The following is a 27,089-nucleotide window of genomic DNA, read 5'->3' as shown; positions in this document are numbered from 1 at the left end:
AATATAAAAATCTTGAATGTTCAGTGCACTGAAATACTACATTTTTTAATGTTTCCAAATTTTTAGAAATAATTTAACCTATTTTATATGTAATTAAAATAAAAAAATTTAAATCGCATTCAACTGATTCCAAGTTATCTTTTTTGAATTTTCAAAATTGAGGCTCCGGATGCAAAAAGGAGATATAGAATTATTCGGCTGGAGTGGGGAGGTCCTTGAGCACTTAAAAATAAAGTCTCGAATTTTAATTTTTGAGATATATATCCACAATGCAAATTTAATGCCGCATATTTTTCTCCTCTTAAAAAATATTGTAGCTTTTTTATTTTTCGAATTATTTACGAAAAAATGTTTTTTCCTTTGAATGAAATATTTTGAATTTTTCACTTCAACTTGCAACGAAATGGGAAGTTTTTAATATTTCGTAATAAAACTGATCAGAAATATGCATTATCACGTTATGCGACGAATGACGTTAGAGAAAGTTCAAACTATTTATTAAAAAAATTGTTCATAATTTTTTTTCGAGACGGTGCGTAATTTGTGCACAAACAACTTCCAACGCTTCGGGATTCGAGCGAATTTTGAACAAGCAAAAACTGCCAGTGAAAAAGTTGTTCAAGAAGGTTCAAGGAAGTCTTCTGGAAAATTTTAGCTCAATTGGAATAGTACTTTACAAACTGTTAATGTTTTAATTTTCTGGCGCAATGTATTTTCTCCCGCGTAGACTACGGTCCGGCCGGTAAACCATGTCGTAAGGTGTCTTTACGATATCGTAAATGAGTAGTATGATCTGACAATGTCTTCACGATATCGCAAAGACACCGAAACGACATGGACACAGGATGTCGTAAAGTTGTCGCAAAGACGTAACGATGTCGTAAAGATGTCGCCAAATTTTGTGCCCACTGGGAAGTGTGTCTCGCAATCAGTCGAATTTTTGTAATTAAAAATACAATGAATATAAAAATGATTGTTTATTAAGTATACAAAAGTGGTTTTAAATGTATAAATTGATATTATGGTGCTAAGGGTAATAATTATGTTACATATCTCCGTTTTAAAAAATAATTAAATCTACTCTATTCCTCTTCCGATAACATAATTGAATCGTCAACTGATTTATATATTTTAATTTTTTTTCATGATATTTTTCAAGTATATCAAGCAAGAATCAATTGATTAATTTATTTATTACATACCGCATTTGTGCTACATTTAAGAACACTTCTTTCCCACAAACTTCCATGCTTCTTTCGTTTTCTACCATTAATAGGTTTTAAATTATTTTCCATTTTGTAATTGGAAAACTGCACTATATTTATATCATCGAAATTTATATAGCTATTAGGATAATGTAATCGAATAAATTTTATATATCACATAATATTTTAACGATGTGCTCTGCTAATCGGAACAGAGTTAACTAAACTGATACATTTTTTTGGTAAAGAAACAACCTGAAAGACTATGTAAGTATATTTACAAATAGAGGTCAGACGAAGAACATGCTAAATACAAAAAAAAATAAATGGGGAGAGAATGTTTATTTTTAGGACTTTTATGAAGTTCATGTTTCTGGAAATAGCAACATTTAAATAATTTCATAAGAGAAGAAGAACTATTTATTATAAAACATGGTTTTCCATATTTCTCGTATTGTAATAACAAAAATTAGGCTGATTGTGAGACACACTTGTACCTAACGCTGGGGTAGCCTTTTACCGGCCGGGTCGTAGTCTATGCGGGAGAAAATCCATTGGGCTAGAAAATTAAAACATTAACAGTTTGTTAAGTACTATTCCGATTTAGCTAAAATTTTCCAGAAAAATTCCTTGAATCTTCCTCAATAACTTTTTCACTAACAGTTTTCGCTTGCTGAAAATTCGCTCGACTCCCGAAACGTTAGAAGTTGTTTGTGCACGAATTACGCACCGTTTCGGAAGGAAATTATTAACAATTTTTCAAATAAATATTTTGAACTTTCGCTACAGTCTTCGTCGCAGAACATGACAATGCATATTTCTGATCAGTTTTATCACAAAATATTAAAAACTTCCCATTTTGTTGCGAGTTGAAGTGAAAAAATGCAAAATATTTTATTCAGAGAACAAAACAGTTTTTAGTGAATAATTCGAAAAATAAAAAAGGTACAACTTTTTTTATGAGGAGAAAAAGATGCAGCATTAAATTTTTATCGTGGATATATATCTTAAAAATTAAAATTCGAGACTTTATTTTTAAGTGCCCGGGGGCCTCCCCACTCTAGCAAAATAATTTTATATCTCCTTTCGCAACCGGAGCCTCAATTTATGTCATTACTTATTCTGATTAAAAATAATTGAACCTCTTGCGATTAAAATCGGGGGTTCTGCTTGCGAAGAAATGTGCTGAAAGTATTTTATTTTAAATTATTCGGATTTTTATTTTAAAGGCTGATAATTGTACACAATTTCCAGACGCATATTTTTTATTCTTCTACAAGAATTTTTAGGGTTTTCAGTTTTTTTAAATAAGTTTATTCTAAGTTTCTAAAACTCTTCTAAAGTTTAAATTCTGTTTGAATATCATCAATTCTACTAAATATTTCTTGAATTTATTCGATAATTTACATTTTTTTAAACTTTTGAATCTTAACGAATTGAAACATTTTGCTTTTAAAATCGTCTACTCTTTTTCGAAATTTAAGGAAATCGTTTGACGTGTTTAAAATTCTTCTTTAATTTTCTTCTAACGTACATTTTTTAAAATAAAAAATCATTAAAAATTTTTTAGATACTTTGACAATTGTTTAAATCTTTTATAATGCTTTGAAATGTTTTAAAATAATCTCCCAAAATGAATTTGTCGAAATAAAAAATTATTTTAATTATTGCTAGGAACCTAGAAGAGTGTTCGCCATTTTCGTGACACTTAAGAAATTGCAAAAAAATCTTTACAAGTTTTAATTATTTTTGAGTCGTTTCAAAACTCCTTAATATTTTTTTGAAACTTACGCAAAATTTGAAGCAAATTATTTAAGGCAGTCCAGCTATTGGATCGATCAGATGAAAAGTCATTAAAATTAGTTGTTTTTTTTTTGCGGAGAAATGTGTCTTCTGTCATGTAATCCCTTTTTCAGGGGTCCTTTTCAGGTTGAAATTTGAATTATCACTGTTTAAAGTCGTGTCAAAAAACATGGGATCTCATGGTGAGGCCTTACGCGGGCTCCAAAAATGGTTAATTTGGGCTCTAAAACACGTTGAATATTGTTAGGAAAACTTTACTTCAGACAGAAAATATAATTCGAAATTTGAGTTACTGCTCATTTATACTTGCTTCCAGGGTATTTGAGCTTAGTTTTAGAAAAATTTAGCCTAGAATCAAAAATGTAACTAGAATCGAGTCAAATCAACATTTAAGTTTACGTTCTACTATTATAAAAAAAAAATTAATTTATATTAGTCAGCATAAACATTTTTTACCTAATTTAGTCATTGATATCCTGGTCAAATCTTGTATTTAATTCCAAATTTCAGAAAAAAATAATAGACATAGCTTTGACTAGCTTTCCCAGTTGCGGGACTACTTTAAACCAACATAAACTTTAAAAAAATAGTGCAACAAAATTGCGAAGGAAGGTTTAATGAGAATTAAGTTCCTTATTTTTTTCTATAATCATATAACATGGCAAAATTCCATGAACTTTCATTCTCTTGACACCCTGAAAAATTCAGTTTACTTAAAAACTCCTCCTAATAGCTAGTTAGCCACAGAAAACGAATCGTGAAATCGAGGGCTCGGGTTCGTACTCGTGCCTTTTGGGCTCTACACGAGGCTGGCCTACGCATCATGTAGCAGGCCGACTCACCGACACGCTACGTTTGAATGTATTTCTCCTAGATAGGACAGTGATCCCAGATCTGAAACGAGACGTGGTCCAAAACTATCACAGGTTTATGCCCGTGGAAATATAGCAGGAGACGTTGTAAATGACTGGGTTGCGCGCGCAACCCATTTCTCCTCTTCAGAATTTGAAAACTCGAAGGTGCACGATTGTCGGTCGGAACACTTCGGCGGTTCTATTTATATCTTGAAATAAAATGAAGAGATTGGGATTTTAATATTTCCAGATTTCGATGCTGGCGATTCTCATGATTTGAATACTTCGCGCGCCTCTCAATGTGCGTATATTTTGAGGTTACCTTATTTCAAGTATAAAATATAAATTATATAAATAATAAGACTATTTTATATATATACATATATTATTAATGATAATATTATAATTATGTTATATTATAATAGTCTTATTTATATCTTGATCTGCATTTGAAAGAAATTAAAGAAAGTGGCGATTTTGGAATTCATCTCGTTTGAATAAAAACTCAATTATTTGGTTGAAAAATTAATTATTTTGTTGAAAATGTGACTATTTTGTAAAAACGTCCTCTTTTCTATGAAAAGTTCAACTACTTTGTTGAAATTTTTATTATTTTTATTTGAAGTTTCATCTCTTTCGTTGAAAATAATTTTTGAAACTGACAATTAAACTATACCATTTTTGGTTAAAAAATCATGTATTTTGTTAAAGATTCCTCTTTCTTTGTAGAAATTAAATTTTTTTATGGAAAATTTAGAATTTTTGATTAAAAACTATATTTTTCGGATGAATTGTCAACTGTAAATATTTCTTGGTTGCAAAGTCGTTTTGTTGTAAATGCAACTGTATTGTTAAAAATTAAAATCATAATTTTTGGTGGAAAATTCGATTATTCACTTAAAGTTGAACTATTTAGTAAAAAAATTAATTTTTTCTTATTAAGGATTCATAGTTGTAGTTGAAAATTCAACTATTTGCCTTTAAATTGGGATAAAAATTTAGCTTTTTGTACATAATGCTCTTTTTGACTTAAAAATTAAATAATTTCGTTAAAAGTTCATGTATTTTGTTGAAAATTGACCTTGTTTGGTGGAAATTAAATTTTTTTGGATGAAAATGTATCATTTTTGGTCAAAAATGCAATTGTTTGGTTGAAATATCAACTGTACATCTTCTTGGGTTCAAAAGTAGATTATTTCACTATTTTACAACTTTTGACAATGACAGGAAATGTAATTTTTTTATGAAAAATTAATATTTTCGACGACAGGACTCAGAAATTCAATCGTGAACGTTGAAAATTTCTTAATGATAAAAGTTTTTTGACTTTCGTGTAAGGTTTGGTTTTTAGGTGTTTTATACTATTTTACAACGTTTAAGATTGATATAAAATATAATTTTTTTCTTTACATTTGCAATTTTTCATATAGATGGAACTTAAAATTTTTTTCTTACAAAAAAAAACAGTTTGAATTTCAAAAAATTGTCTTCGAATTTTTGTTACAAAATGCATGGTTTGAAAGTCTGAACTCATGAAACTTTAAAATTTGTGGTGTGAAAAAGATATTCACCCAATATATTTTCACGCGTGGAACATCCATGCGGGTATACGCATCCATTTTTTAATGAAATCAGAGAAAGTAATTAAGTTATAAACAAAGTTCAAAAATTTTATTATTGCCAATCAGCGCCCGGCCAGCTACCGTCTGAACATACGATCATACGATTTGTCCGAACAGAGCCCAGTCAGCCCCCGACTGGGGTTTTGACATAAATTTTGTCCAGCGAGTCCCCGACCAGCGCACGGCTAGGCTCTTAAAAAATAAACATAGCCCGGTCAGTCCCCGACCAGAAACCTGGTTGTACCAGGGCTAACCCGGGCTATTTCCACACGGGAAGGGAAAAGTTGAATTTTTGACCAAGAAGATTAATGATCTACAAAAAAAGACAAATTTTAAACAAAATACATGAATTTTCAACAAAATTATTTAATTTTTAAGTCAAAAAGACGAATTATCTACAAAAAGTTGAATTTTTTAAGCGAAAAATATGAGTTTTCAATCAAAGAGTTAAACTTTCAACCAAATAGTTAAATTTTCAACCATAATTAAAAAATCTTGTTGAAAAAAAACTGATTTTTTTTACAAAGTAGTTCAACTCTTATTGAAATAATCTACTTTTACACCCAAGAAGATGTACAGTTGATATTTCAACCAAACAATTACATTTTTGACTAAAAATGATACATTTTCAACCAAAATGATTAAATTTCCACCAAGCAAGGTCAATTTTCAACAAAATACATGAACTTCTAACGAAATTATGTAATCGATCACTTCCAGTAACACCAGAAGACTATCGAGTCGGGAAAGTCACTTCACAAAATTATTAAGGAAACTCAAAAATATAAAAGAAAAATTGCACTTATTGAAACTACTGTGCAGTAGGAAAAATACCTACGTGTAAAAACTAATGAACTCGGTAAATTTCTGTAGTCTTCAAAAAGGTCAAGATCGAACTGAACTAAGAAACGAGGGAAGAAGTCCCTTATTCGAGCGAGAAATACATTGTTACCTGTTTCCCCACTCCAGCGAAAACAGGAAAGTTTATACTCAAAACTCGAGGAAAATTCACAGAGAATATAAATATTTGAGAACAACACTATTAATCGAACTCGAAAACGTCTCCAATGAAAAAAAACATCGAGAAAAATTATTAACATCTCGCCCGTCTTGTTTGATGAGCGACATAAATTTCATGCAATGAAAATCCAACGATCCAAAGCAGCCAGCCATGAAATACACAACAAAAATGGTCACGGACGATAGTTAAGGATTTAGTGCCGCCCGCCGTGACACATACAATTCAATGAGTGTATAAACTTAGTTTTTTACCAAAGACCATGTCCCACGTTTAAGCAGCAAGGTATCTACAATCAGCACAACGTCTCCAATTTGATAATTAAGCTTCGGGACAGTCCTCTTAATTCTCTGTTGAAGCGTACGCAGGTACTCATTGAGTCAAATTCGCCTCTTGATCGGTTTCCCAAACCGATCACGAATTGCTTGGGCAAAGCGCCAATGAGTAATGTATTTTAGGAATATGTTCTAAGGCCCTACCGATGGGAACATGGTCTCGAGGTAAGATATTGGGATCGTCCGGATCGCCCGTAATTGACAGTAAAGGCCGAGAGTTCATGCATGCTTCAATTTCCACAGTTAAGGTAAAGAACTCTTCATAAAAAAGTTTTGAGCCCCAACCATCGATTTCTGCTTCTCGTAGCATTGAACGGAGCTCTGCATCAGCACCATGGTATGTGGTAGTATTATCACTCCAGATTTCAAGAGGTGCACCTCGACCACCAGCCAAGCGTCGTATAGCGTCGAGAAAAGGTTGAAAGGTGAGATCGCCGATAACTTCTAGAGGCACGGCTTTTGAACTTATGCAGATGAAGAGGGCGATGTATCCTTTGCTGGTGCGCTAGCTGTGTCGGACAGGTCGCTTTATTCCAAAGGGTCCTGCATAATCTACTCCGGTTTTCTCGAAGAGAAGACTGACTATAACTCTTTCAGCAGGAAGATTCCCTATCAACTGCTCGGATTTTTGAAGTCTGATGCTGGTGCATGCAATACAATCACAAATATGTACTTTTACAAGAATGCGACCTCGAATAATCCATGAACGGCAAACAGCATACGATTAAGCTGATTAAAACCCACCATATGGGACTGTTCGGTGGGCCCAATCAACGATAAGTTTCGCGAGAGGACTTTCACCGTGCAAGATGACCGGCTGTCGGTGATCATAAGGCAGAGGAGAGTGTATTGTCATCCACCGACTCTCAAAATTCCAGTTAATTCGATGAATGGAGTCAAACGAGTGTTGGATTGTGTCCCTTTAGTAATTTTCCCTGATGGACGTGATTCAACTCGTCCATTATATCCTTAAAAAGTTAACTTTATGTCCAGAAAAGGCAAGCCTGAAATACCTGATGCATTTCTTCAGGTGAAATCGACATCCAAATTTATGTAGAGTCCACCTGTTGCTCTTTTTCCTGAAACGCTTTATTAATGTACGGAAGCATTGGCCAGTGAACTCCAATTTGCCGAAGCTATTGTTGGGCATGCCACCCGGAGCAAGATTAGCAAAAGAATAAGGGGTCTATTCCTGGAGTAGCAATATCAGCGGAGGTTTTAGCAGTAGAAATATAACGCCAGGAGGCGTTGGAAAGATTTCACTTGATCTCGGAGACTCTGTTGGCGACACTGTTTTGTGAATTCGAATTACGAGCAGAGCGGCGCACAGTTCCTGTCTAGGGATAATTGACGTAATTAGTTGTGTTTTGCATGTTCCATGCTAGGCCTGCACTCTGACGTAAACTACTTCAGAAAAAGCATGCTTGTTAGCATCTCCAAAGCCTTCAATTTCCACCGAATTATCAGGATGGTAGCCTATCGATTGTGGAAAATGTATTTCAGTTACACCAAACAGATTAGTCTGAAATGTTCTCCATCGTACGAGTAAAGGTTTAGGAAGTGGATCATCCTAATCGACTTGTGCCTTCCACAGATCCTTCATCAAACTTTTCGCAATGTTAAGTTATTGAACTGAGCCAACAAACTGGACCAAAAGTCGAGAGATGGCTGCAAGAGGCACCATTTTAGTTATCGAGCAGTCACTGTCAATTACTGGATCTTTGAGTCGGATCCGTCAGATACAGGATCCCAGTCAACTCCCAGTGCATTCACCGGGCCATCGATCTCAAATTGTACACAACTTGGAAGCTATCGATCACACTTAGGAATTCCGGCTAAAAGAGAAATGTAGTTGAAAGCCCATTTTTTAGGTGCATTCCTCCAGACTTCAAGAGCTGAATCAGTTGATCTCGAAGTTTTGTAGCAGATTTTCCATCACTCGCGCCTGACAAGTTGAAGTCAATATAAATATTCTTGCGAATGACCACTGATGTTTCAGGATATCTCTGATCTTCATCTTTTGCTAACTACATCATCTGAATGTCCGCGCTAAAGGCAATAAGAAGGTATCTCCAACGCATCAAAACGGAAACGAGGTAATTTTGTAATTTTGGTACTGATTCTCGAGTGAAATCACGGAGGAATGTTTAATTAATTCTGTTCCCAAAATCGCTTCAGAATTTCCGTGACGAACTCCAACGGGAAGAAGTGAGCCGTAAATGTCAGCTCCCAAGAGCCCGTCGATAGGTCTTGGGACAGCGAATTCTGGATCCGCTAAGAGGAGACCTTGAATTTGAGTCCAATTCCTCTGAAAAATCATCTGCGATGCATTAATCACACTAAGGTCTCAAAAAACTAGAGCGTTAACTTCTACAGGTGAAGCTACTTGCGAAGGCTCACGACAAAGAATGCCTCGTCTATGAGCAATATCGATGGGCTTATTTCGAATCATGCTGATAGGAACATTAACTGTCTGTTGCGCAAGACCAAGTCGTCGAAACAAAGGACGTGATGGGAAGCTGGTTTGGGAACCAGGATCAAAAATCAATAAACGGGAGTTCTTAGTAGTTGAATGGGTCGCTTGTGGCCTGACGAACCGTGAAGAGAAGTGTGATGGCGTTCCTGGCATCGCTGGAGACTAAACTTCAAAGCACAATCTTTGCTGAGATGTCCTAAGGACAGACAGTTGAAACAGAAATGACGCCGAAGTGCAGTCTCGAGTCAAGTTATCTCCTCTAAGGACAGGAGCGACTATTGTGTTCATCTGTGCAGTTGCACACCTACGATTCACTAAGGTAGACGGTAACTTCGACTGCTTTTAATAGCTTATACGATTGTTCCAATTGGGAGCGGCGGCCCACCTGTCGCGCCCTGACTTGCGTAACATTTCGGTGACTTTGAGTTCTAGAATCTGCTGATGTAGAAACGTTTTAATCTTGGAATAGACAGAATATGCATCTGCTTCCCCCAACTGATTCTCCCAATCACGGCGAGTAACAGAATCCATTCCCTTTGCAGGTATGAATGCGAATAAAGGATCCCAATTATCGATCGGGCAAATAATGAGGGGCTTAAGGATTCTCTCCGCCATGTAAGTGTGTCCAATAATGTTTGCAAACACTGTGCACTTTCTTCTTTTAAGGCATTGATGGAAGTTAGAGCCTGGAGATGATCGTGTAGTAATAATTGCTTATTGTCGTAGCGATTTAAGAGATGGTTCCAGGCTATCGAATAATTGCCTCTGTAGTCGAAATCATATCCAAAGCGCTCTTAGTTGTACCCTGAACCACTCCTTGCAAGTAGTACAGTTTTTGTACCGAAGTGAGTGAGGCATCATCTTGCAACATGGAACGAAAGAGATCACGAAAGGATTACCAATCTTCTCGTCGCCTTGAGAATGTTTAAAATTTGATCCTGGGCAAACGAGTCTGCACATATGACCGAGAGACCGTTGTTGGATGATCTACTGTAAGCACCGAGATGTTCACGACACGGTCGACAAGAGATTGGACATCGTACAGATGACTTTGCATCTCAATGAAAGTAGCTTCGGTAGTATCAAACTAGTTATCAGTGAAATATGGGTCTGTGGCGAGGTTATCCTTACTCACCAGTTTTAGGTGATTCGATTGTAACTTTTGAAAGTAATAAAACATTAGCTGTTTCTGGCTACGTAGAAATATGGAGATAATTTTATTTCGCTCAGCAGCAAGCACATTTCTTTCAATATTCGTCATCGAAATTATCAATGATGGTTGACTCTTCAGAAGTTCCAAAGCTTTCAATGCGGCAAATGTTCATTAGATTGCTGATCTGTAACAAATTTCATAAGAAAACATAATCTCACAATCCACAATTTGAAATATGAAGAATGAAGTCAAAACGTATTCGAAAGTCAAGGAAGAGAAGAACTGGGAATGTTCAACCTCCAGACTTTTGATGCCGTGAATTGCTAAGATTCGGAGAAACAGCCTGGAGTATTAAAAAGGTTCAGAGGGTGAAAGTATAAATACTGATCAGTTTTATAAATTTCAATTTTCAAGAAATCTTATAAGAAGTTCGAGTTGATCTGTATGAATGGATTGCTGCTCGCATGAATACAATTTCAGGCTCAGCTACTTAATATCATAGTCATGCCCTACGGCGCGTCCGGCCAGGTGCATGCAAGTCAAAGTCACAGTCCTGGTCATGGTGGGCGCTCTCATATGGCATCCAACTGTGTTAAGCCAGACGCACGCTTCTCCATCGTCACAGTCATGGCCTTGATCGGTGCTCTCACATGGCATCCGGCTGTGTCAACTCAAACGCATGCTTCTCCTTCGTCACACTCATGGCCCGTAGCACAGAAAATCGCCGATCCTCGAAAGTATAGCAACATAGATCTTCAATTGAGTCACAACAAAGGAACCCGCACTAAATGTATGGGAAATGTATGGGATGAAATATCCGTAAAAAAATAAAAAAAATGGACAGTTTTAGCGCTATGCGGCGCTAAGCGCTCAAGATCAGTGAATAAAACGAATCACGGTTCAGATCGTGGTCTTGTCATATTTTCGCCTACACCGTTGACTCATATAGCGCGCTTCTCAAAACGATCAAACGCTAAGCGCCGAAGATTTTAACTTGACTTGTAACGAAGCAAATGTTCATGCGGCCGCGGCGTTTAATAGTGAGGATAGTTTTACTGATGAAGAGTTTGAAGCTATTGCTCCTGTAACAAAGGAACAATTTACATAATTGTATGCATTTTGTGATCCTATTCCGCAGTTAAATGGACATGGTGCCAGATACGTGAGGAAAAAAGATCTGCTGACTTTCCTTTGCAAAATGCGTCAAGGTCTTTCTGATGAATTTCTGAAAGTGATTTTTTATTATTCGAGCCGGCAAGCTACAAGCATGGCCATTTCTACTGTAAGAGAGTCTTTAATGCAGCGATTTGTGCCTGGTAACATTGAATTTAATGCGATAAGCAGAGAGGAATTCATTGAAAGATACCAGAAATTCCCAAAGTTATTGCTATCATCGATGGAACTTATGCTTACATGCCGAAGAGCAGAAAGTTTCGCGTATTTCGACAGTCATTCTGCACAAATACAGGACGTCACTTGGTAAAACCTGCTCTCATTGTTGCTCCAGATGGATACTCGTACATACTTGAAATACAAGGACCATATTTTTCTGACTCGCGAAACAATGACGCACAAATGCTCATTAACGAATTTGAAAGAGATATGGCAGGTATGAGAGATTTTTTCAACATTGGTGATATTTTTATAGAGGACCGTGGATATAGAGATGCCCAACCACTTCTAGAACGCTTAGGAATATTTTCCAAGATACCACCATTTCTCCAACAAGGACAGAGTCAATTGGTAACGGAAGAAGCAAACGAAGTTAGGCTAATAACGAAATCTAGATGGATAGTGGAATCCAGAAATGGCCACATAAATTCCATTTTCAAGTTCTTCGATAATACCATTCCGATGGCTCATGTACACAATCTAAGGGACTTCTTTCGTATTGCTACTGCCATAATTAATCGATACCATCCTGTTATCGAGATGCAAGGCGCTACAGCAAAGTTTGCAAGAGAATATATAGCGAGAGCTCGTGAGCCAAATATTGTGCAAGCGCGCGTAGAAGTGGACAATATGCGCTACGGAAATGCAAATTGGAATCGCCTGCATGAACTTCAAGTACCAAGATTTCCTCGCCTTAGGTTGGAAGAAATACGCGACATAACAATTGGCATGTATCAAGTATAACTTGCCCCATCTTACGTTTAAGACAAGCTGCAACGAGAAGAAGATGAGGAGTTTCAACTAGATACGCGACTTAATGAACCTGGTTTGATCAGAGTACGAGTATTTTCTCGTTTCCGAAATTCGACAAAGTACCAGCTGTGGATAGCGTTCAATGAGATCGATGACATAGGACCAAACAATAACAAAACGATTCTCGGTTATTACTGCACATGTAAGTCAGGGTCCAGAACTCTTGGCACTTGCGCACATATTGCAAGCGTTTTATAGTTCCTGGGTTATGCACGTCACCAGCAATACGTAAAGTATCCTCAAACTCCCTTGCTACAAAGGATTCTAGACGCGGCTAATAGAGGTGAACAAGCGAACCCGAATCAAGAGCCAGAAATAGTTTAATATTTCGCAAAAGCTACTGGGATTGGTTCTATTCGCTGATCATGGGTGCTTAGCGTTTGACCCTCTTGCGAAGGGTACACTGTTATTATCGGAATGCGCGCACTAGTTAATAATGTTACTTTGGGTATCATTTCTGCCTTTAAAGAAGTGATTAATTAGTCAAGTTAAAATCTTGGGCGCTTAGCATTTGATCGTTTTGAGAAGCGCGCTATATGAGTCAACGGTGTAGGCGAAAATATGACAGACCACGATCTGAACCGTGATTTCTATGTTGACATCGCTTTTGTAACAAAATCTGTTGTAATTCGTTTTATTCACTGATCTTGAGCGCTTACCGCCACATAGCGCTAAAACTGTCCATTTTTTTGGATTTTTTTACGGATATTGCACCCGGCACTTATAACCTTAAAAATTACCAAGTTTTAGCTAAATCCACCGAAAGCCATTTTCCCATACATTTAGTGCGGGGTCCTTTGAACCACACAGATTCATTATGAGAATCTAGGTAAAATTCATCATTTTGAGACTTTTTTTCTCATTTAGAGCAACGTGAAGTGTTGTCTTCAAACTGTCAGTCACCTGTCAGGTATTAGTGTCCGTCGCCAGCAGGCGGTGGTCACTCAATGCTTTAGATGTGTCGCAACAAAGTCGACATTGGAGCCATCTAGCGTATACTCATATCCCTAAGATAAGATAATAGATGACCTTTCAGATAACCTCGATAATACCCAGATACTTTTCAGGTAATCGACCTAAAAACTAAAGAAATTGCAGAAAACAATATAAAAACAAGTAGAAATACATAAATAATTGTCCTAATAATTATTTATGAATTTCCAGTTATTTTTGCACTGTTTTGTATATGAAAATGTGTTTTTATGAAGAAAGAAGATTGTGAAATTATTTTTTAAGTATGTTGCCGGTGAAAACAACAACAACGAACAGTTACCGTGGTTACTGTTGGCCATTTTGGAAATTTTGAACTTAGACTAGCGGAGTGAGGTGCGGGGAGCGCAATCGCTGCGCCATCTGGCGTAAACTCCTAAAGGGATCAAAGTACGTTCAGACACTCTCGCCATTGTGAGTGACCACCGCCTGGTCGCCAGTAGACCTTTTCTACACATCCCAGCTTGAGTTTAAATGTCGACCAGGCTCGGTCAACTACGTGGGAAATAAATGGTGAAATTCAGCGCCATCTGAGATGGGCAGGAGAACTACAGAAGCATACATGTATTGTTCGCTATGTATGTGCATGCTCCTTCCTTAGATGTGTTGACTAGTAAAATAATTTAAGAAAAAAGGAAGAATAAAGACAAAATTAAGGAAACAGGGAACGCAAAATAAGAAATTAATGATAATTAGCATTTAATTTCTCATTTTACGTTTCTCATTTACTTAATTTTGCTTTTATTTTTGTATTTTAAGTGTTTGAAGTGATACCGGCACACGAAAGTCCGTTTTGAGGTTATGGTTTCATACGGTAACTTCTATAGCACTTTATTGCCCGTGTTCTCCACCCACTGCAAACCTGCAGAACGTCACTTTGGAAACTTGTGTCCTATCACTTCCTTATCGTGCATTATTTTAGAACCACAGCCACTCACTGCACAACTTTTTCGATCCATTATGTTATTCTTTGAGTATCATATGTGCATCATTTTGCAGTGACAGCACCAGACAATATGTGACAGTAACAAATGGCAACCAACAATTTCCCGCGTACGCGCTTTTTACACCAATTTGCGCCATCTGCGATGGGCAGGAGAACTCATCTGACCCTTATTGAGTTGACCGAGCCTGATGTCGACGGCCATGACTAACTAAGATTTGCAAGTCGCATTAGGAAGTTATAATTTTATTCTAAGTGATCAGTATGCATTGTTAAAATAAAGAAAGTTGAAAATTAGGTACATGATATTTCAATTAGCTTGCTCATTAACAATTATTTATTCGAATATCGCAAAGTGAATAATTGCTTTGATAGGTGTTTAGGTGGCTGACAGCACGGTTCAGCACTCCACAACTCTCAACATGAGTCAAAATTCGGTCTCAAAATGATACGTTCCCCTAGATGCCCAGATGTGCAACTAAGTTCATAGGAATAAATATGAGACTGAAAATTCTCTGAAACTCTCTTTGTGAATACTGGTTCAGGTGTTTAGGTGGTGACAGTGTGGTTCAGCACTTCACAACTCTCCAAATAAGCCAAAATTCATTCTCAAACTGATAATTTCCCCTAGATGCCCAGATATGAAACTACTTTCATAGGAATAAATATGAGATTGACAATTTTGATTGTGAGACCAATGAAATTCGAGCTGCAACAAATATAACACCAGCCTTTTTCTGTGTTTATTGGGTGAACAACTTTTGCATCTTAATTTTCTTGCGTAGCTTGTGTCATTTTTGTAAAAAAAATTGTTTTTATTTGTAATGTTACTTTTTACGATTAAGACAACGACTAAAAGAAGAGAAAACTCCGGGGTTTAGCCCAAAAGTGTTCAAGGTATTAACGCATATACTATTTATCAGGCGCACATTGCAGGCATCTGTTGATTTATGTCCTAAGATTTGATGGTTTTTTTTAGCAGGAAATAACCTATTCCCTAAACGTACAAACGCTTATGCCAAGATCTCACTAGTTAGTGAGTTAATAGCAGGCTCCTCTCTACTTTAATCACGTGAACTTAACAAAGAGAAATTTCCAAGAACCCCCACGGACTTTTTCCGTGAGTTTCCTTGCATTTTGTCTTCAGACCACGCCTTCTATCAAAAGGTAGGAGGCATGGCCTACCCCATATAGGCAAATTGCAAGGAGATTCACCAAAAAGTCCGTGAAGGCACTTAGAAATTTCACTCGGATATAAGATATAAGGTATTAGAGCACAGCAGCGCTTGTTCCCCAGCAACTTTTGACATTTTTGCATATGAGCTGTGCTAATGCCTAGGTTTTTCTATCCGTGTATACATCACCTGTTCTTTCGAATTCAGGATCATATGATAAGATTATTCTTTCATTGCAATATTTGATAAGCATAATCTGAAGCATCAGAAACCCGAGTTTGACTTTACAAATAAAATACAAAACGATAACTTTGGTCTAAATTCTAATTTTAATCGTCATACTAACGACTATTGTCAAAAAATTTCACCATATAGGCGCTGTGAATTTATCAGTCTAGAAACTTAATCCTCATTAACAACTATTTACGAATATTTTTGGATTTTTCTAAAACGTTTTTACCAATCAGTGAGCGTCCATAGGCCACGGACCCCAGTTTTGGTCACTTTTGTACCCCCCCCCCCTATTACTTATTAAATGCAAATAAAACAAAAAATTATGAAGTTTATTTGTTTTATATTTTTTAAGAACAATTGGAATCAGTAAATGGCGAAAATAGCCATTTATATCAATTAGTGATGATTGGGTATTGTTGTGAATTGGACATTAGTTCACTGTTTTTATGAATGTTTTGAATTTGTGTTCTCATTTTCTATTATTATTTGCGTTCTTCGTTACATTTATGATTCTTGAACTTGTCCTTATATTTTATTTTCGTATTGAGTAATGTCTAAATTTATGTCTAAGCCGATCTTATCGTTTTCGTGCTCTCCTTCTCTTACAAATAGTCTTGTTGCGCGGTTTCCGAATTTTATTTTCTCGCCTCGTCAGTCCGCGTTAGGCAAGCAACAAGTTTCGTTGATTTTATATAGTTTTAATCTATTTATAATAAAGACCGCGCTTTTACGACGTTATTTTTATGAATTAAAGTGCTGTGGTTCTAATTGACTCGACCTAAACACGCATGTCTCCCTACCAGAATTGATCAGTCGTGACAGTGTTTAGTCGTTTTTTTAGTGTTCAAAACATTGGTCCTGTCGAGCCAGATTTCTTGATTCATTGATTCAGTTCTTGTGCGAGGACTATTCGCACAAATTCTGGTAGAGCTTTTTAGAGTCAAACTAAATTTAGTATCTTGTGACTTTTTGACTGAATCTGCAGTGTGCAGCGTCAGTACATTGTGACTTAAAGATTATTTTACATGTGAACGTTTTGTGACAGTTATTAGTGAGATACTTTCATAACGTTTTTTAATTTATGATAAAGCATAAATGAGTGTCTGTGTTTAAGGAAATATTAAATAGGATGCATTTTTTCCATGCTTGGAATTTTTGTACTTGATAATTTCAGTGAGAATCATAATTCCTTTATTGGCGAATTTCTTTTTTATGATACAATCAGTTTTAAATCAATTTATTTTTTAAAGATTGTAGTCGCGGACTCTTATTTTATCGTGTGCCGACTGTTTTACGTTCATAATGTCTATTTTTAGTTACTTTTTAGAGCAAACCGAGCTTTGCTCTCGGATCCAAACTGCTTTTGAAAATACTCAAAAATTAAAACAGATCACTAAAGGAACTTTGGTCTCAGGACTTGAGCCTTTGGAGAAAAATTGGACGCGTTTTCAGGCTCAACATTGGGAGTTAGTGAAGGTTCGCGATCAGAATGCCACGAACATTTATTTTACAAGCAATTTTTATGCAACTACTGAAGAAGCATATCTAGTCGCGAAGGGAGCCTTTATGGACGAACTGGAAAAACTCTCAAATTACCTTGCTTCTACGTCCATGAATGATTCAGCTCCACAGAATGCTGGATTATCATATCGAACGACGTCGAAGATTGAATTGCCTAAATTTTCTGGAAGTTACACGGAGTGGAAAAATTTCAAAAATTTGTTCACATCTTTGGTTCATTCAAATCCTGGAGTCTCGTCAGTGGAGAAGCTTCATCACTTAAAATCCAGTCTTATAGGTGAAGCGGCTCAACTTCTTCATCGAATTCCGATCACTCAAGGCAATTATCAGCGTTGCTGGGACCTACTTTCGGAGCGCTTTGAGAATAATAGAGTTCTTATCAACTCTCATTTGGCTGAGCTTTTTTCAATCCAGCCAATGAAAGCTGAGTCTTCGAGTGCTCTGAAGGAGGCATATAATGTAACGATTAATAACGTCGAAGCTTTATCTGTCTTGGAAGAACCAGTGGACAAATGGTCATCATGGCTGGTATATATTACTGCAGAGAAATTAGATCGTCAGTCTCGTCGTGATTGGGAAACTTTTCTTGGAAATTCCACGAATCCTCCAATGTTTGACCAATTGAAAACTTTCTTGCAAACCAGGATTCGGACCTTGGAAGTTTTAGATTCTATTGAAAATCAAACTAATCAGTCTTCGTCTCAACAATCTTCCAAATCTCAGTTTCAGAAGAAGAGGTTTAGAAAGTTCACGAAATCTTCGAGTTCTGCGACAGCCAACGTCAACGCAATTTCAGAGTAGCCAATGAAGGAACAAGCAGCTAAAGAGCAGCTTACGAAAAAGCCACAGGAAAGGATGAGCTTTTTCTTCCGCGAACCGTATTATTTAATATCGTGTCCGCAGTTTCAAAGTCAGTCTGTAGCACAAAAAAAGAGTTCATTTTTCAAAGAAAATTGTGTATAAATTATTTAGGGTCTCATTTATTTCAGAATTGTGCTTCAAAGAACTTGTGTCAGATTGGTCAGGTGAAGCATCATACGGTACTTCATGACCCATCTTCAAGCTCCGGACAATCTTCTTCGATGATATCAAATACATCTTTAACGCCTCATCAAGCACAATCTACTCATGCGGTTTCGGTAATGCAGATTTCTCAAAAGAAATCACCGTTGGTTCTCCTGACAACAGCAATGGACTTGTTGTTCTCCTAGGAGTGGGGGAAAGTAAGTCGGGAATGTCTCGCGTATCAGTCAACGTCGTTGTCTCACCATGTTTTGATTCGGGCTTTAAACTTCAACTCCAGGCTCTTGTCCTTCCAAAGTTGATTTCTAAACGCCCAAAGCATCAAATTAGTCTTGAGGAATGGCCTCATCTCACGGGTCTACAATTAGTGGATCCGAAGTTCAGTGGAAGTGCTCTGATTGATTTAATTTTAGGTGTGGATGTCTATGCAATTTTAATTAAACAAGGTCTTCGAAGGGGTCTCCCGGGCACTCCTGTAGCTCAAAATTACGTATTCAGGTGGATTCTCTGTGGGCCTACAGGCAATACCTCACCGCTGGATTCATCTACAGTGAATATGTTTCATTGTTCCAAGAGTGAAGAAGTTTTTTTTGACCTTGCAAAATTTTGGGAGGATTCGGAAGTCGTGCCTCCTAAACCTTTCCGGACAGTTGAGGAAGAAGAGGGTGGGTGAAAAACTTTTCCAAAAGACTCACTCTAGGACTAAAGATGGGAGATATGTCGTGCATCTGCCCATCAAGAGTGACGTCACATCGTTAGAAGATTCCTATTCTGCAGCTCTTCGCATTTTACTTCATATGGAACAGTGGTTCAAACGAGATGTTCATCTCTTTGAAGCGTATGCCAAATTCATGGAAGAATACCATCAACTTCAGCATATAAAGTCCGTCAACATCCCTGCAGATCCAAGGAGTATCTCGCGGTAATTTTTTCTTCCGCATCACGGAGTTTGGCGTGAATCTAGTTCAACCACGAAACTACGAGTAGTTTTTAATGGTTCTCGACGATCAAGTCGAGGTATTTCATTGAACGAGTGTCTTTACGAAGGACCAAAATTACAATTAAATATTTCAGATGTTTTGCTGCAGTGGCGTCTTCACTTCATTGTCTTTTCTGCAGATGTCGAAAAAATGTATCGACAGATTATTGTCCACCAAGATGATCAGGATCTTCAACTTATTCTGTCGCGAGAAAGTCAAAATGAGCCCGTCCAAGTATTTCGACTCAGTACTCTCACATATGGTCTGACTTGTGCCACATTTCTAGCTCTTCGCATTGTTCAGCAGCTTGGTCTTGATGAAGGGGATCGGTTTCCGTTGGCTGCTGAAGTGATAAAAAATGGCATCTATGTTGATGATGTCTTATCAGAAGCGGATTATTTGGAAGATGCTATTGAATTACACAACCAACTGCGTGGTCTCTTCATGGCGGGCGGCTTGCCACTCAAAAAGTGGAATTTAAACAGTCATGAGCTAATGCAGCGCATTCCGGAGAATCTGCACGCGTTATCTCCAGATATATCATGGCAGTCAGAAACATCGGTTTCGATGCTTGGGTTAACTTGGAAACCCAGTACCGATTGCCTCAGTTTTGTTAGCTCGTCTCGTCGCTCACCTTCAAACTCAACTGCGTTTTGATGCTGAATGCACATTTGTGGTCTGATTCTATAAACACACTTCTCGCGGGTTGTCAGCTTGCGAACTTTCGCATTGATGACCTCTCTTCCATTCGCATTACTCCACCTGAACGAGCATTCATGAACACTGGGGTAGACTATGCTGGCCCCATCAATGTTCGCACCTCCAAAGGACGAGATCACCATTCCCACAAAAGCCTGGATTTGTATTTTCGTCTGTTGTGCCTCTCGCTCAGTTCATCTCGAGTTGGTTTCTGATTACACAGCAGAAGCCTTCATAGCTGCTTATATTGGCTTTATTTCTCGTCGTAGTCTTTGTTGAACGTTGTCTAGTGACGAGGGTACGAATTTTCAAGGAGCAGATCGTCAACTTTTCTGAGGCATCGGCAGAGTTTGTTTCAATTGCTACATACCTTGCTTCGCATGGTACCCAGTGGAAATTTAACCCTCCTGCAGCACCTCATTTCGGAGGTTTATGGGAAGCTGCAGTTAAGTCGACAAAATTCCATCTTCGTCGAGTCATTGGAGACTCTACATTGACGTTTGAAGAAATTACCACACTTTTAACACAAATTGACGCTTGCCTTAATTCTCGGCCTCTCAGAGCTCAGTCAGATGATCCAACAGACATTTTTGCCCTCAAACCAGGACATTTTCTCATTGGAGGTCCACTTAATGCAGTTCTTGAACCATCGCTTGCAGGCATTCTTCCAAATCGATTTACTCGTTGGCAGTTGATCCAGCAAATGCGTGATCATTTTTGGAAGCGCAATGGCCTATGGGTCGGGTTCTACAGCTTCATCCTGGTAAGGATGGCCTAGTTCGGGTTTTCACTCTCAAGACAAAGACTAGCACACTCGATCGGCCAATCGTTAAATTATGCTTTCTCCCACGTTCATCTTAAGAGCAGTGATTGTGAGCCTATTTCGTCGGGGACGAAAGCGGGCGGAATGTTGTGAATTGGACATTAGTTCGCTGTTTTTATGAATGTTTTAATTTGTGTTCCCATTTTCTATTTTTATTTGCGTTCTTCGTTACATTTATTATTCTTGGACTTGTCTTTATATTTGATTTTCATATTGAGTAATTTCTAAATTTATGTCTAAGCCGGTCTTATCGTTTTCTTGCTCTCCTTCTCTTACAAATAGCCTTGTTGCGCGGTTTCCTAATTTTATTTTCTCGCCTCGTCAGTCCGCGTTCGCCAAGCAACAAGTTCTGTTGATTTTATACAGTTTTAATCTATTTATCATAAAGACCGCGCTTTTACGGCGTTATTTTTATGAATCAAAGTGCTGTGGTTCTAATTGACTTGACCTAAACACGCATGTCTCCCTACCAGAATTGATCAGTCGTGACAATGTTTAGTCGTTTTTTCAGTGTTCAAAACAGGAATACTTTAACATCTATGTGTAAAACCACGTGGCTCGGACTTTCAAAATCGAAAATGCCTGATGCTGAAAAGTTTCTCAGTGTTACTGCAAAAATAAAAAAACCTAAATATATTTTTAAATCAAAATTAGTCGTAGGGTTTCGCCATGAGGTAAAAAAATTTGTATTATGAAAATTTTAGTTTTAAAAAATTTCTCTGTGGTTACTCAAATTATGGTGGTTTTGTTTTATTTTTTAATTTTAGTATTAAATGATGCTTGGAAATTAGGTGATACTAATTTCTTAATAATACCGAGCGCCTACAAGAAAGGATTTTTTTGCTTTAGGTGCTTATATTTTTGATCCTATGTCTAGTTTTGGTGCTATATACATTTTTTACCCTGTGCCAATTTCGGGCCCTATTGGCTGCATGTTAAATTTTGGACGGTATATCGTAGTTTTGAGTTGTCGGTCCATATTGGGTCGTACGATAGATGGACTGATGGACGGATACCCGAACGTAACTGTCAGGGTTTCTGCCCGGGGCTACGAAAACCTAATGAAAGGGAACTCTCGCATTAATACACTGAGAAAAATGTTTGTTTGAGTCAAACAAATTTGGCTTGAATCAAATAAATTATTTCTTTTATTTCGTAGATAATTTCAAAATTTTACAATTTTAAAATTTTGATTTTTAATACCTTTCAGCTGATCTACTTAATAACCTAGTTGCATTGACATAGGCACACCGATTTTCATTAACAATATAAGTACAGGTAGTATTGAAGAAAAAGCACTAAATCAGCACTGACCAGTAATTCCTGAAAATGTTGCTATTCTTTTTTAGGTGCACAATTTTTGTCAATCTCTTTTCGCATCTTGTTTTGTTTTCCACAAAATGGAGTTATTGCTTTTTCATGAGTTTTTTTTACGATAAAAATTTGATTTTTTGTTCAAAAAATGTACAAAGTTCTTTAGACAGTCTTGTAGGGCCTTGAAAAAGTAACGCTTTTGTTCTGTAGACTTTTTTTAATATCAGGCTTTGTTTGGCTTCAAATTTTAATTTTCCTTTGGTTTTTTGGATTTTTAAAATGCTATAATTTAAGTCATTTTTATTTTATCAAAGAAAGAAATAAGGATAAATTTTTCGAATTTAGATTTACTATGAATAGCAGTCAAAACAAATTTCAAATATTAAAAAAAATTGTCTTAAAAGTTTTCAAAACGCCCTAATTTTTCAAAGTTTCTTCAAAAAAAGCTGGCTAATAAACTCGTTTTTTCTTTTCATATCATTATAGTGTTAGCGAAAGGCGAATACAATAGAATAATTTATTCAAATGTTACCGTTTTTACAGTCTGCAACGAGAACAATGATAAGGGCGGCACACAAACACCGACGTAAAAACAATTTTTTCTGACCCAGGGGTTCTCAAAACGTCGACATTTTATGGAATCCGCGAAAGTCATTTTTCACATAAAACCAATACCTTATCATTAGAATGAGAATGTAAAAATATTTTTGTCTAAAATTATCTAGCGGGAACATTAAATAATTTCAGAAAAATTGAAATGACCAAACCTCTATATTTTAATGAGACCTTATCCTTCTGTCCTCCTTTTTATAGATATGATCTATACAAGATGAAAACAATAGAACACTATGAAGAATTAATAGATCGTGATCCACGACAAATTTCTCGATTGTGGCAAAATGTTCAAATATGCTGCTATTTTTTATGTGCTATATCTGGATATGTTTGCTCTATCCTGTTCTTCGTAATTTGGGTATGTTTTCATGCGAATTATTTATGCCATATTTACTTACTCAGCTAATATTGTAATTAAAAATGTTAATTAGTGATAATAAATTATAATTACAATTGAGGTTATCTATTAAAAAGCAGTCATTTTATTAGAATAACTGCTCAAACGTTTACAGCTTGACTGTATGGTGTATTCGCCCAGATAACAATCGTGCATCGCACTTTACTCGACGTAAAGAGTTGCACGCCGTGCGTGCACGAATACTGCGTTCTCGACACACCGTGTGTGATGGGAACTTCAGTGCTAGTGTAAAGAGTCGCACAGTGCTCGCAGACGTGCGAGTATGTAGTAAGAGCATAATGAGAGAACAATGCATGCATGAATTACTACCATATTTTAGTAATAAGTAATCAGTATAAATACACAAATTTAGAATATTTTTATTAGGTGATATTTTTAATAATAATAATGCATAGGGCAGAACTTTATTTTTTATGTAACTTCATTTTTTTCAACATTTCTCATTTTCGAGAATTGAGTCTATTACGTAGGACCGCTTGGCGAAGGAGTATCAGGGGTAATGCCGTCAGATTGCCGGAGATTATAATAAAACACTCTTCTAGCGTCGCGTTGTGCCTTTGGATGTACGTCATTCCCCCCTGATTTGAACTATAGACAACGAGATAGCATGTGTTTTAGGTGTTCTATGTGTGGATAACACACACTGCAGCTATTATGGGGAATGTCTTGGCGCAAAATATGTCGACGGTATGCTAATGTGCAAATGACATCATCTAGGCGCGTCAAAATAAAACTCTACTTCAGGGGTAAGTACATGAGATGGATGACGTTTAATGCATTTTTCTCTCCCTTGATATTGATGTCAACGCTAAATGTGTCAGCAGTCTTCTCATCTGCTTTGTACGGAAGCGCTCGTTATCTACTTCTTCGTATATCCTGAATATTTCAAGAAGAGGATCTCGTACATTTTTGGCTATATGTAATGCTCCCAAAATGATCCTTCTATGAAGGAATTTGAGACTTAGTATTCGGCGACCACCTTAGCGACGTAAGATGTAAATTTTCAGAACAAACGATTTAAAGTGCAAACTTTTGTTCACGTGCATAACATTTCATGGCCCGATGACAAGAGCTCTGAGCTCGCTTTTTGTCCATGGAACCACTCCAAATGAATAGTGTAGTACCGGGACGACAAGCCTGTTCATTACAAATATTTCGTTCCCCGTTGACTGTTACGAGGACCAAATCCGGCGGTTAACACATTGGTATCTACATCGGAGAGCACCTTTCTAAATCTTGGATTGTTGCCACCTGAACTGAAATACCTAATCTGCAGAAATGGTTGGAAATTCCCATATTAGATCTCATTAACAAACAGCTTTTTCCACATAAAAATGATAAACGTTTTTTTTATTTTGAATTCATTCGCTGCTTAAAAAAATCTTACCTGAGAAATGTTTTCGATCACGCCCCCCCCCCATGTAAGACAGCATAGAAAAATCGTTGACAAAAAAGGTGTTTACATAATTTATGCACAGCCTTTTGTGATGTCGCCCTGAAAGGTGATTCTCTTAGTTGTCACACGTTGTTTTCCTGATGAGATAGTAAATCTGGTTTTCCGAAGTGTTGTCTACCTCGCTGTGTAACTCACTATGTGTAGATAAACCTCAGTCAAGCCGCCCTTCTTTGGAAGGAGTACTGTGCGTCCTTTAATAAGCTACTTTGGAAACGGCTGTTTTAACTTTATACATGAGTTGAAAATGCGGGCTAGATACTGGTGGATTGAAGAAAACTTTTTCTATCAGAAGCTCTTGATAGCATCTGGTCCAGCAGCGGAAAACTTCTTCATGCCTCTTAATACTTTCTTTTATCTCTTCGGTAGTGATAGGTTCGCAATGAACATTACTTCTCAGGTATTATAGGAGAATAGCATAGCTCCTTTGAGCTTTTTATGTTTACTGTGTCTTCATTCAGTCGATGCTGGACTTCATACACTCTCCCTAAAATGCCTCGACCTCTTCTGGTTTGGTTTGGACTTCTCCTAGTGTCAGATAGTACCCATATTCTGTCAATAATGTGCTGTCTGATGGTCAACAGCTTTGCATATGGGTGTGTAACGAAGGACACTACAACTGAATGTTCAGAATTCGGACTCTTCGGAAAAATCTCCACGAAGCGCGTCATGCAGTTAAGATAGATCTTTGGGCTTGAGAGTAACCTGGATGTTGATATTTCTTCTGATCCTAACCCAGTGGGCAAACAATTTATCAACTTCTTTACGACATTGTTACGACATCTTTACGAAAACTTTGAGGAATCCTATGTCCATGTCTTTAAGGTGTCCTTACGACATCGTAAGGAAGTTGTATGATCTGACGATGTATTGACGATATCTTAAAGACATTTTAACGACACGGCCATAAGGATGTCGTGAAGTTGCCATAAAAATGTCATAATCATGTCATAAAGACGTCGTTAAATGTTGTGCCCACTGGAAAAGCACCACTGTTCTTCTGCCTAATGCCTGCCGGCGGCTCGCCTCAATGTCGTCAATCTTTCTCTGTTGCCGGCTGGTTCTGGCTATGGTGAAGTAGACGCTTTGCGCACACTGAATCTCAGAGATATTATTCATCCTAAGGTAAATAAAAAACTTGTAAACAATTGACAACTACAATTATTCCACGACGGAGAATTTTCATCCGCCTCGTGATAAAAATAATTATCTGCCGTCGGATAATTGCGAGAGCTCTGGATGTTTTTCACACTGGTACCATTCAGCCCTCGGTACGGTTTTTACGCCTTTCTATGAAGGGTTTTCCTTCGGCACTGTCCCTGGATTATTGTCCGTGACTGCTTATTAAGTTTGCTGCCACGTTCAGCAGTAATCCTCGATACAGGGATTCTCTATCAGCAACCCGAGGACGCATGTAGTAGCCGGGTAAAAGGCTTTTCGTCTCAGCTCATAAAGAAACCAGAAAGAACCAGCATGCCAGGCGAATAAGTACAGTGCTCCTGACATGAACACCAAAGTCGATATGATAAAATAAGTGTATATAAACTTTTTTTTTAATCTTACACAAATGCATTACATTACTTTTTGTTTACTTGTGTTATTCAAATCAAAACTTTGAAAAAGGTTTCTTAAAATTGTACTTTGGTGTATTGGCCCCTTTCCCATCATTGACATTAATCTAATTAATTTATTAAATTTAAAGGAAGATCTTTGCGGTGAACATTGTCCTTTGTGGGCAGAGGTCAAACAATTGTTACACGTAGAAGAGGATGATGATGCTCAAGGGAATGATTTGGAATTGAATAATACTACTGATCAAAGAAGTCATAAGATTGTTGGTGATTTTGATTGGACACAGGAAGTTACTGCTACATTTAAATTTCAAGGATATTGCCAATGGTTTCATGCCACGTGTCTTGTTTCTTGCTTCTTTGGCGTGGTTTGGCTCACTCTCTTTTCTATGTGTGGCAGAGGGGGCTACGGTAACAGAACGCAAGTACTGTTTAAAAACAAATAATTATAGGAGGGTCGAGCATGATGGTTGTATTATATTATCAAATACAATAAGTTTTCGATGTAACTCATGACATGAGTCGTGTTTTAATAGCTCTATAAGCTAAAAACTTCATTGAAGCAGATATAAACAAAACTCTATAAGAAATAGTAAGCTTCGCTCGGGCGGCTACTTTACAATCGTCAGCCATCGCCACCTTTCGCCCCTATAGATATG

General features: G+C 37.1%; 1 protein-coding gene across 1 annotated transcript in view; it reads left to right on the top strand.

Annotated features, from left to right (window-relative positions):
* The window catches only part of LOC117173066, a 73,650-nt gene that overhangs the window by 22,349 nt on the left and 24,212 nt on the right, over window positions 1-27,089 (top strand). The window contains exons 2-3 of the mRNA XM_033361445.1: window positions 23,187-23,346; window positions 26,562-26,851. Of these exons, the coding sequence (XP_033217336.1) occupies window positions 23,203-23,346; window positions 26,562-26,851 (434 nt within the window). The 5' untranslated portion in view covers window positions 23,187-23,202. The remainder of the gene's footprint in view (window positions 1-23,186; window positions 23,347-26,561; window positions 26,852-27,089) is intronic.

This window comes from Belonocnema kinseyi, chromosome 5, assembly GCF_010883055.1.
Source record: "Belonocnema kinseyi isolate 2016_QV_RU_SX_M_011 chromosome 5, B_treatae_v1, whole genome shotgun sequence".
Taxonomy (NCBI): Eukaryota; Metazoa; Arthropoda; class Insecta; order Hymenoptera; family Cynipidae; genus Belonocnema; species Belonocnema kinseyi.
The sequence above is the reverse complement of the archived record's forward strand: the minus strand, read 5'-3'. Positions and strand labels throughout refer to the sequence as shown.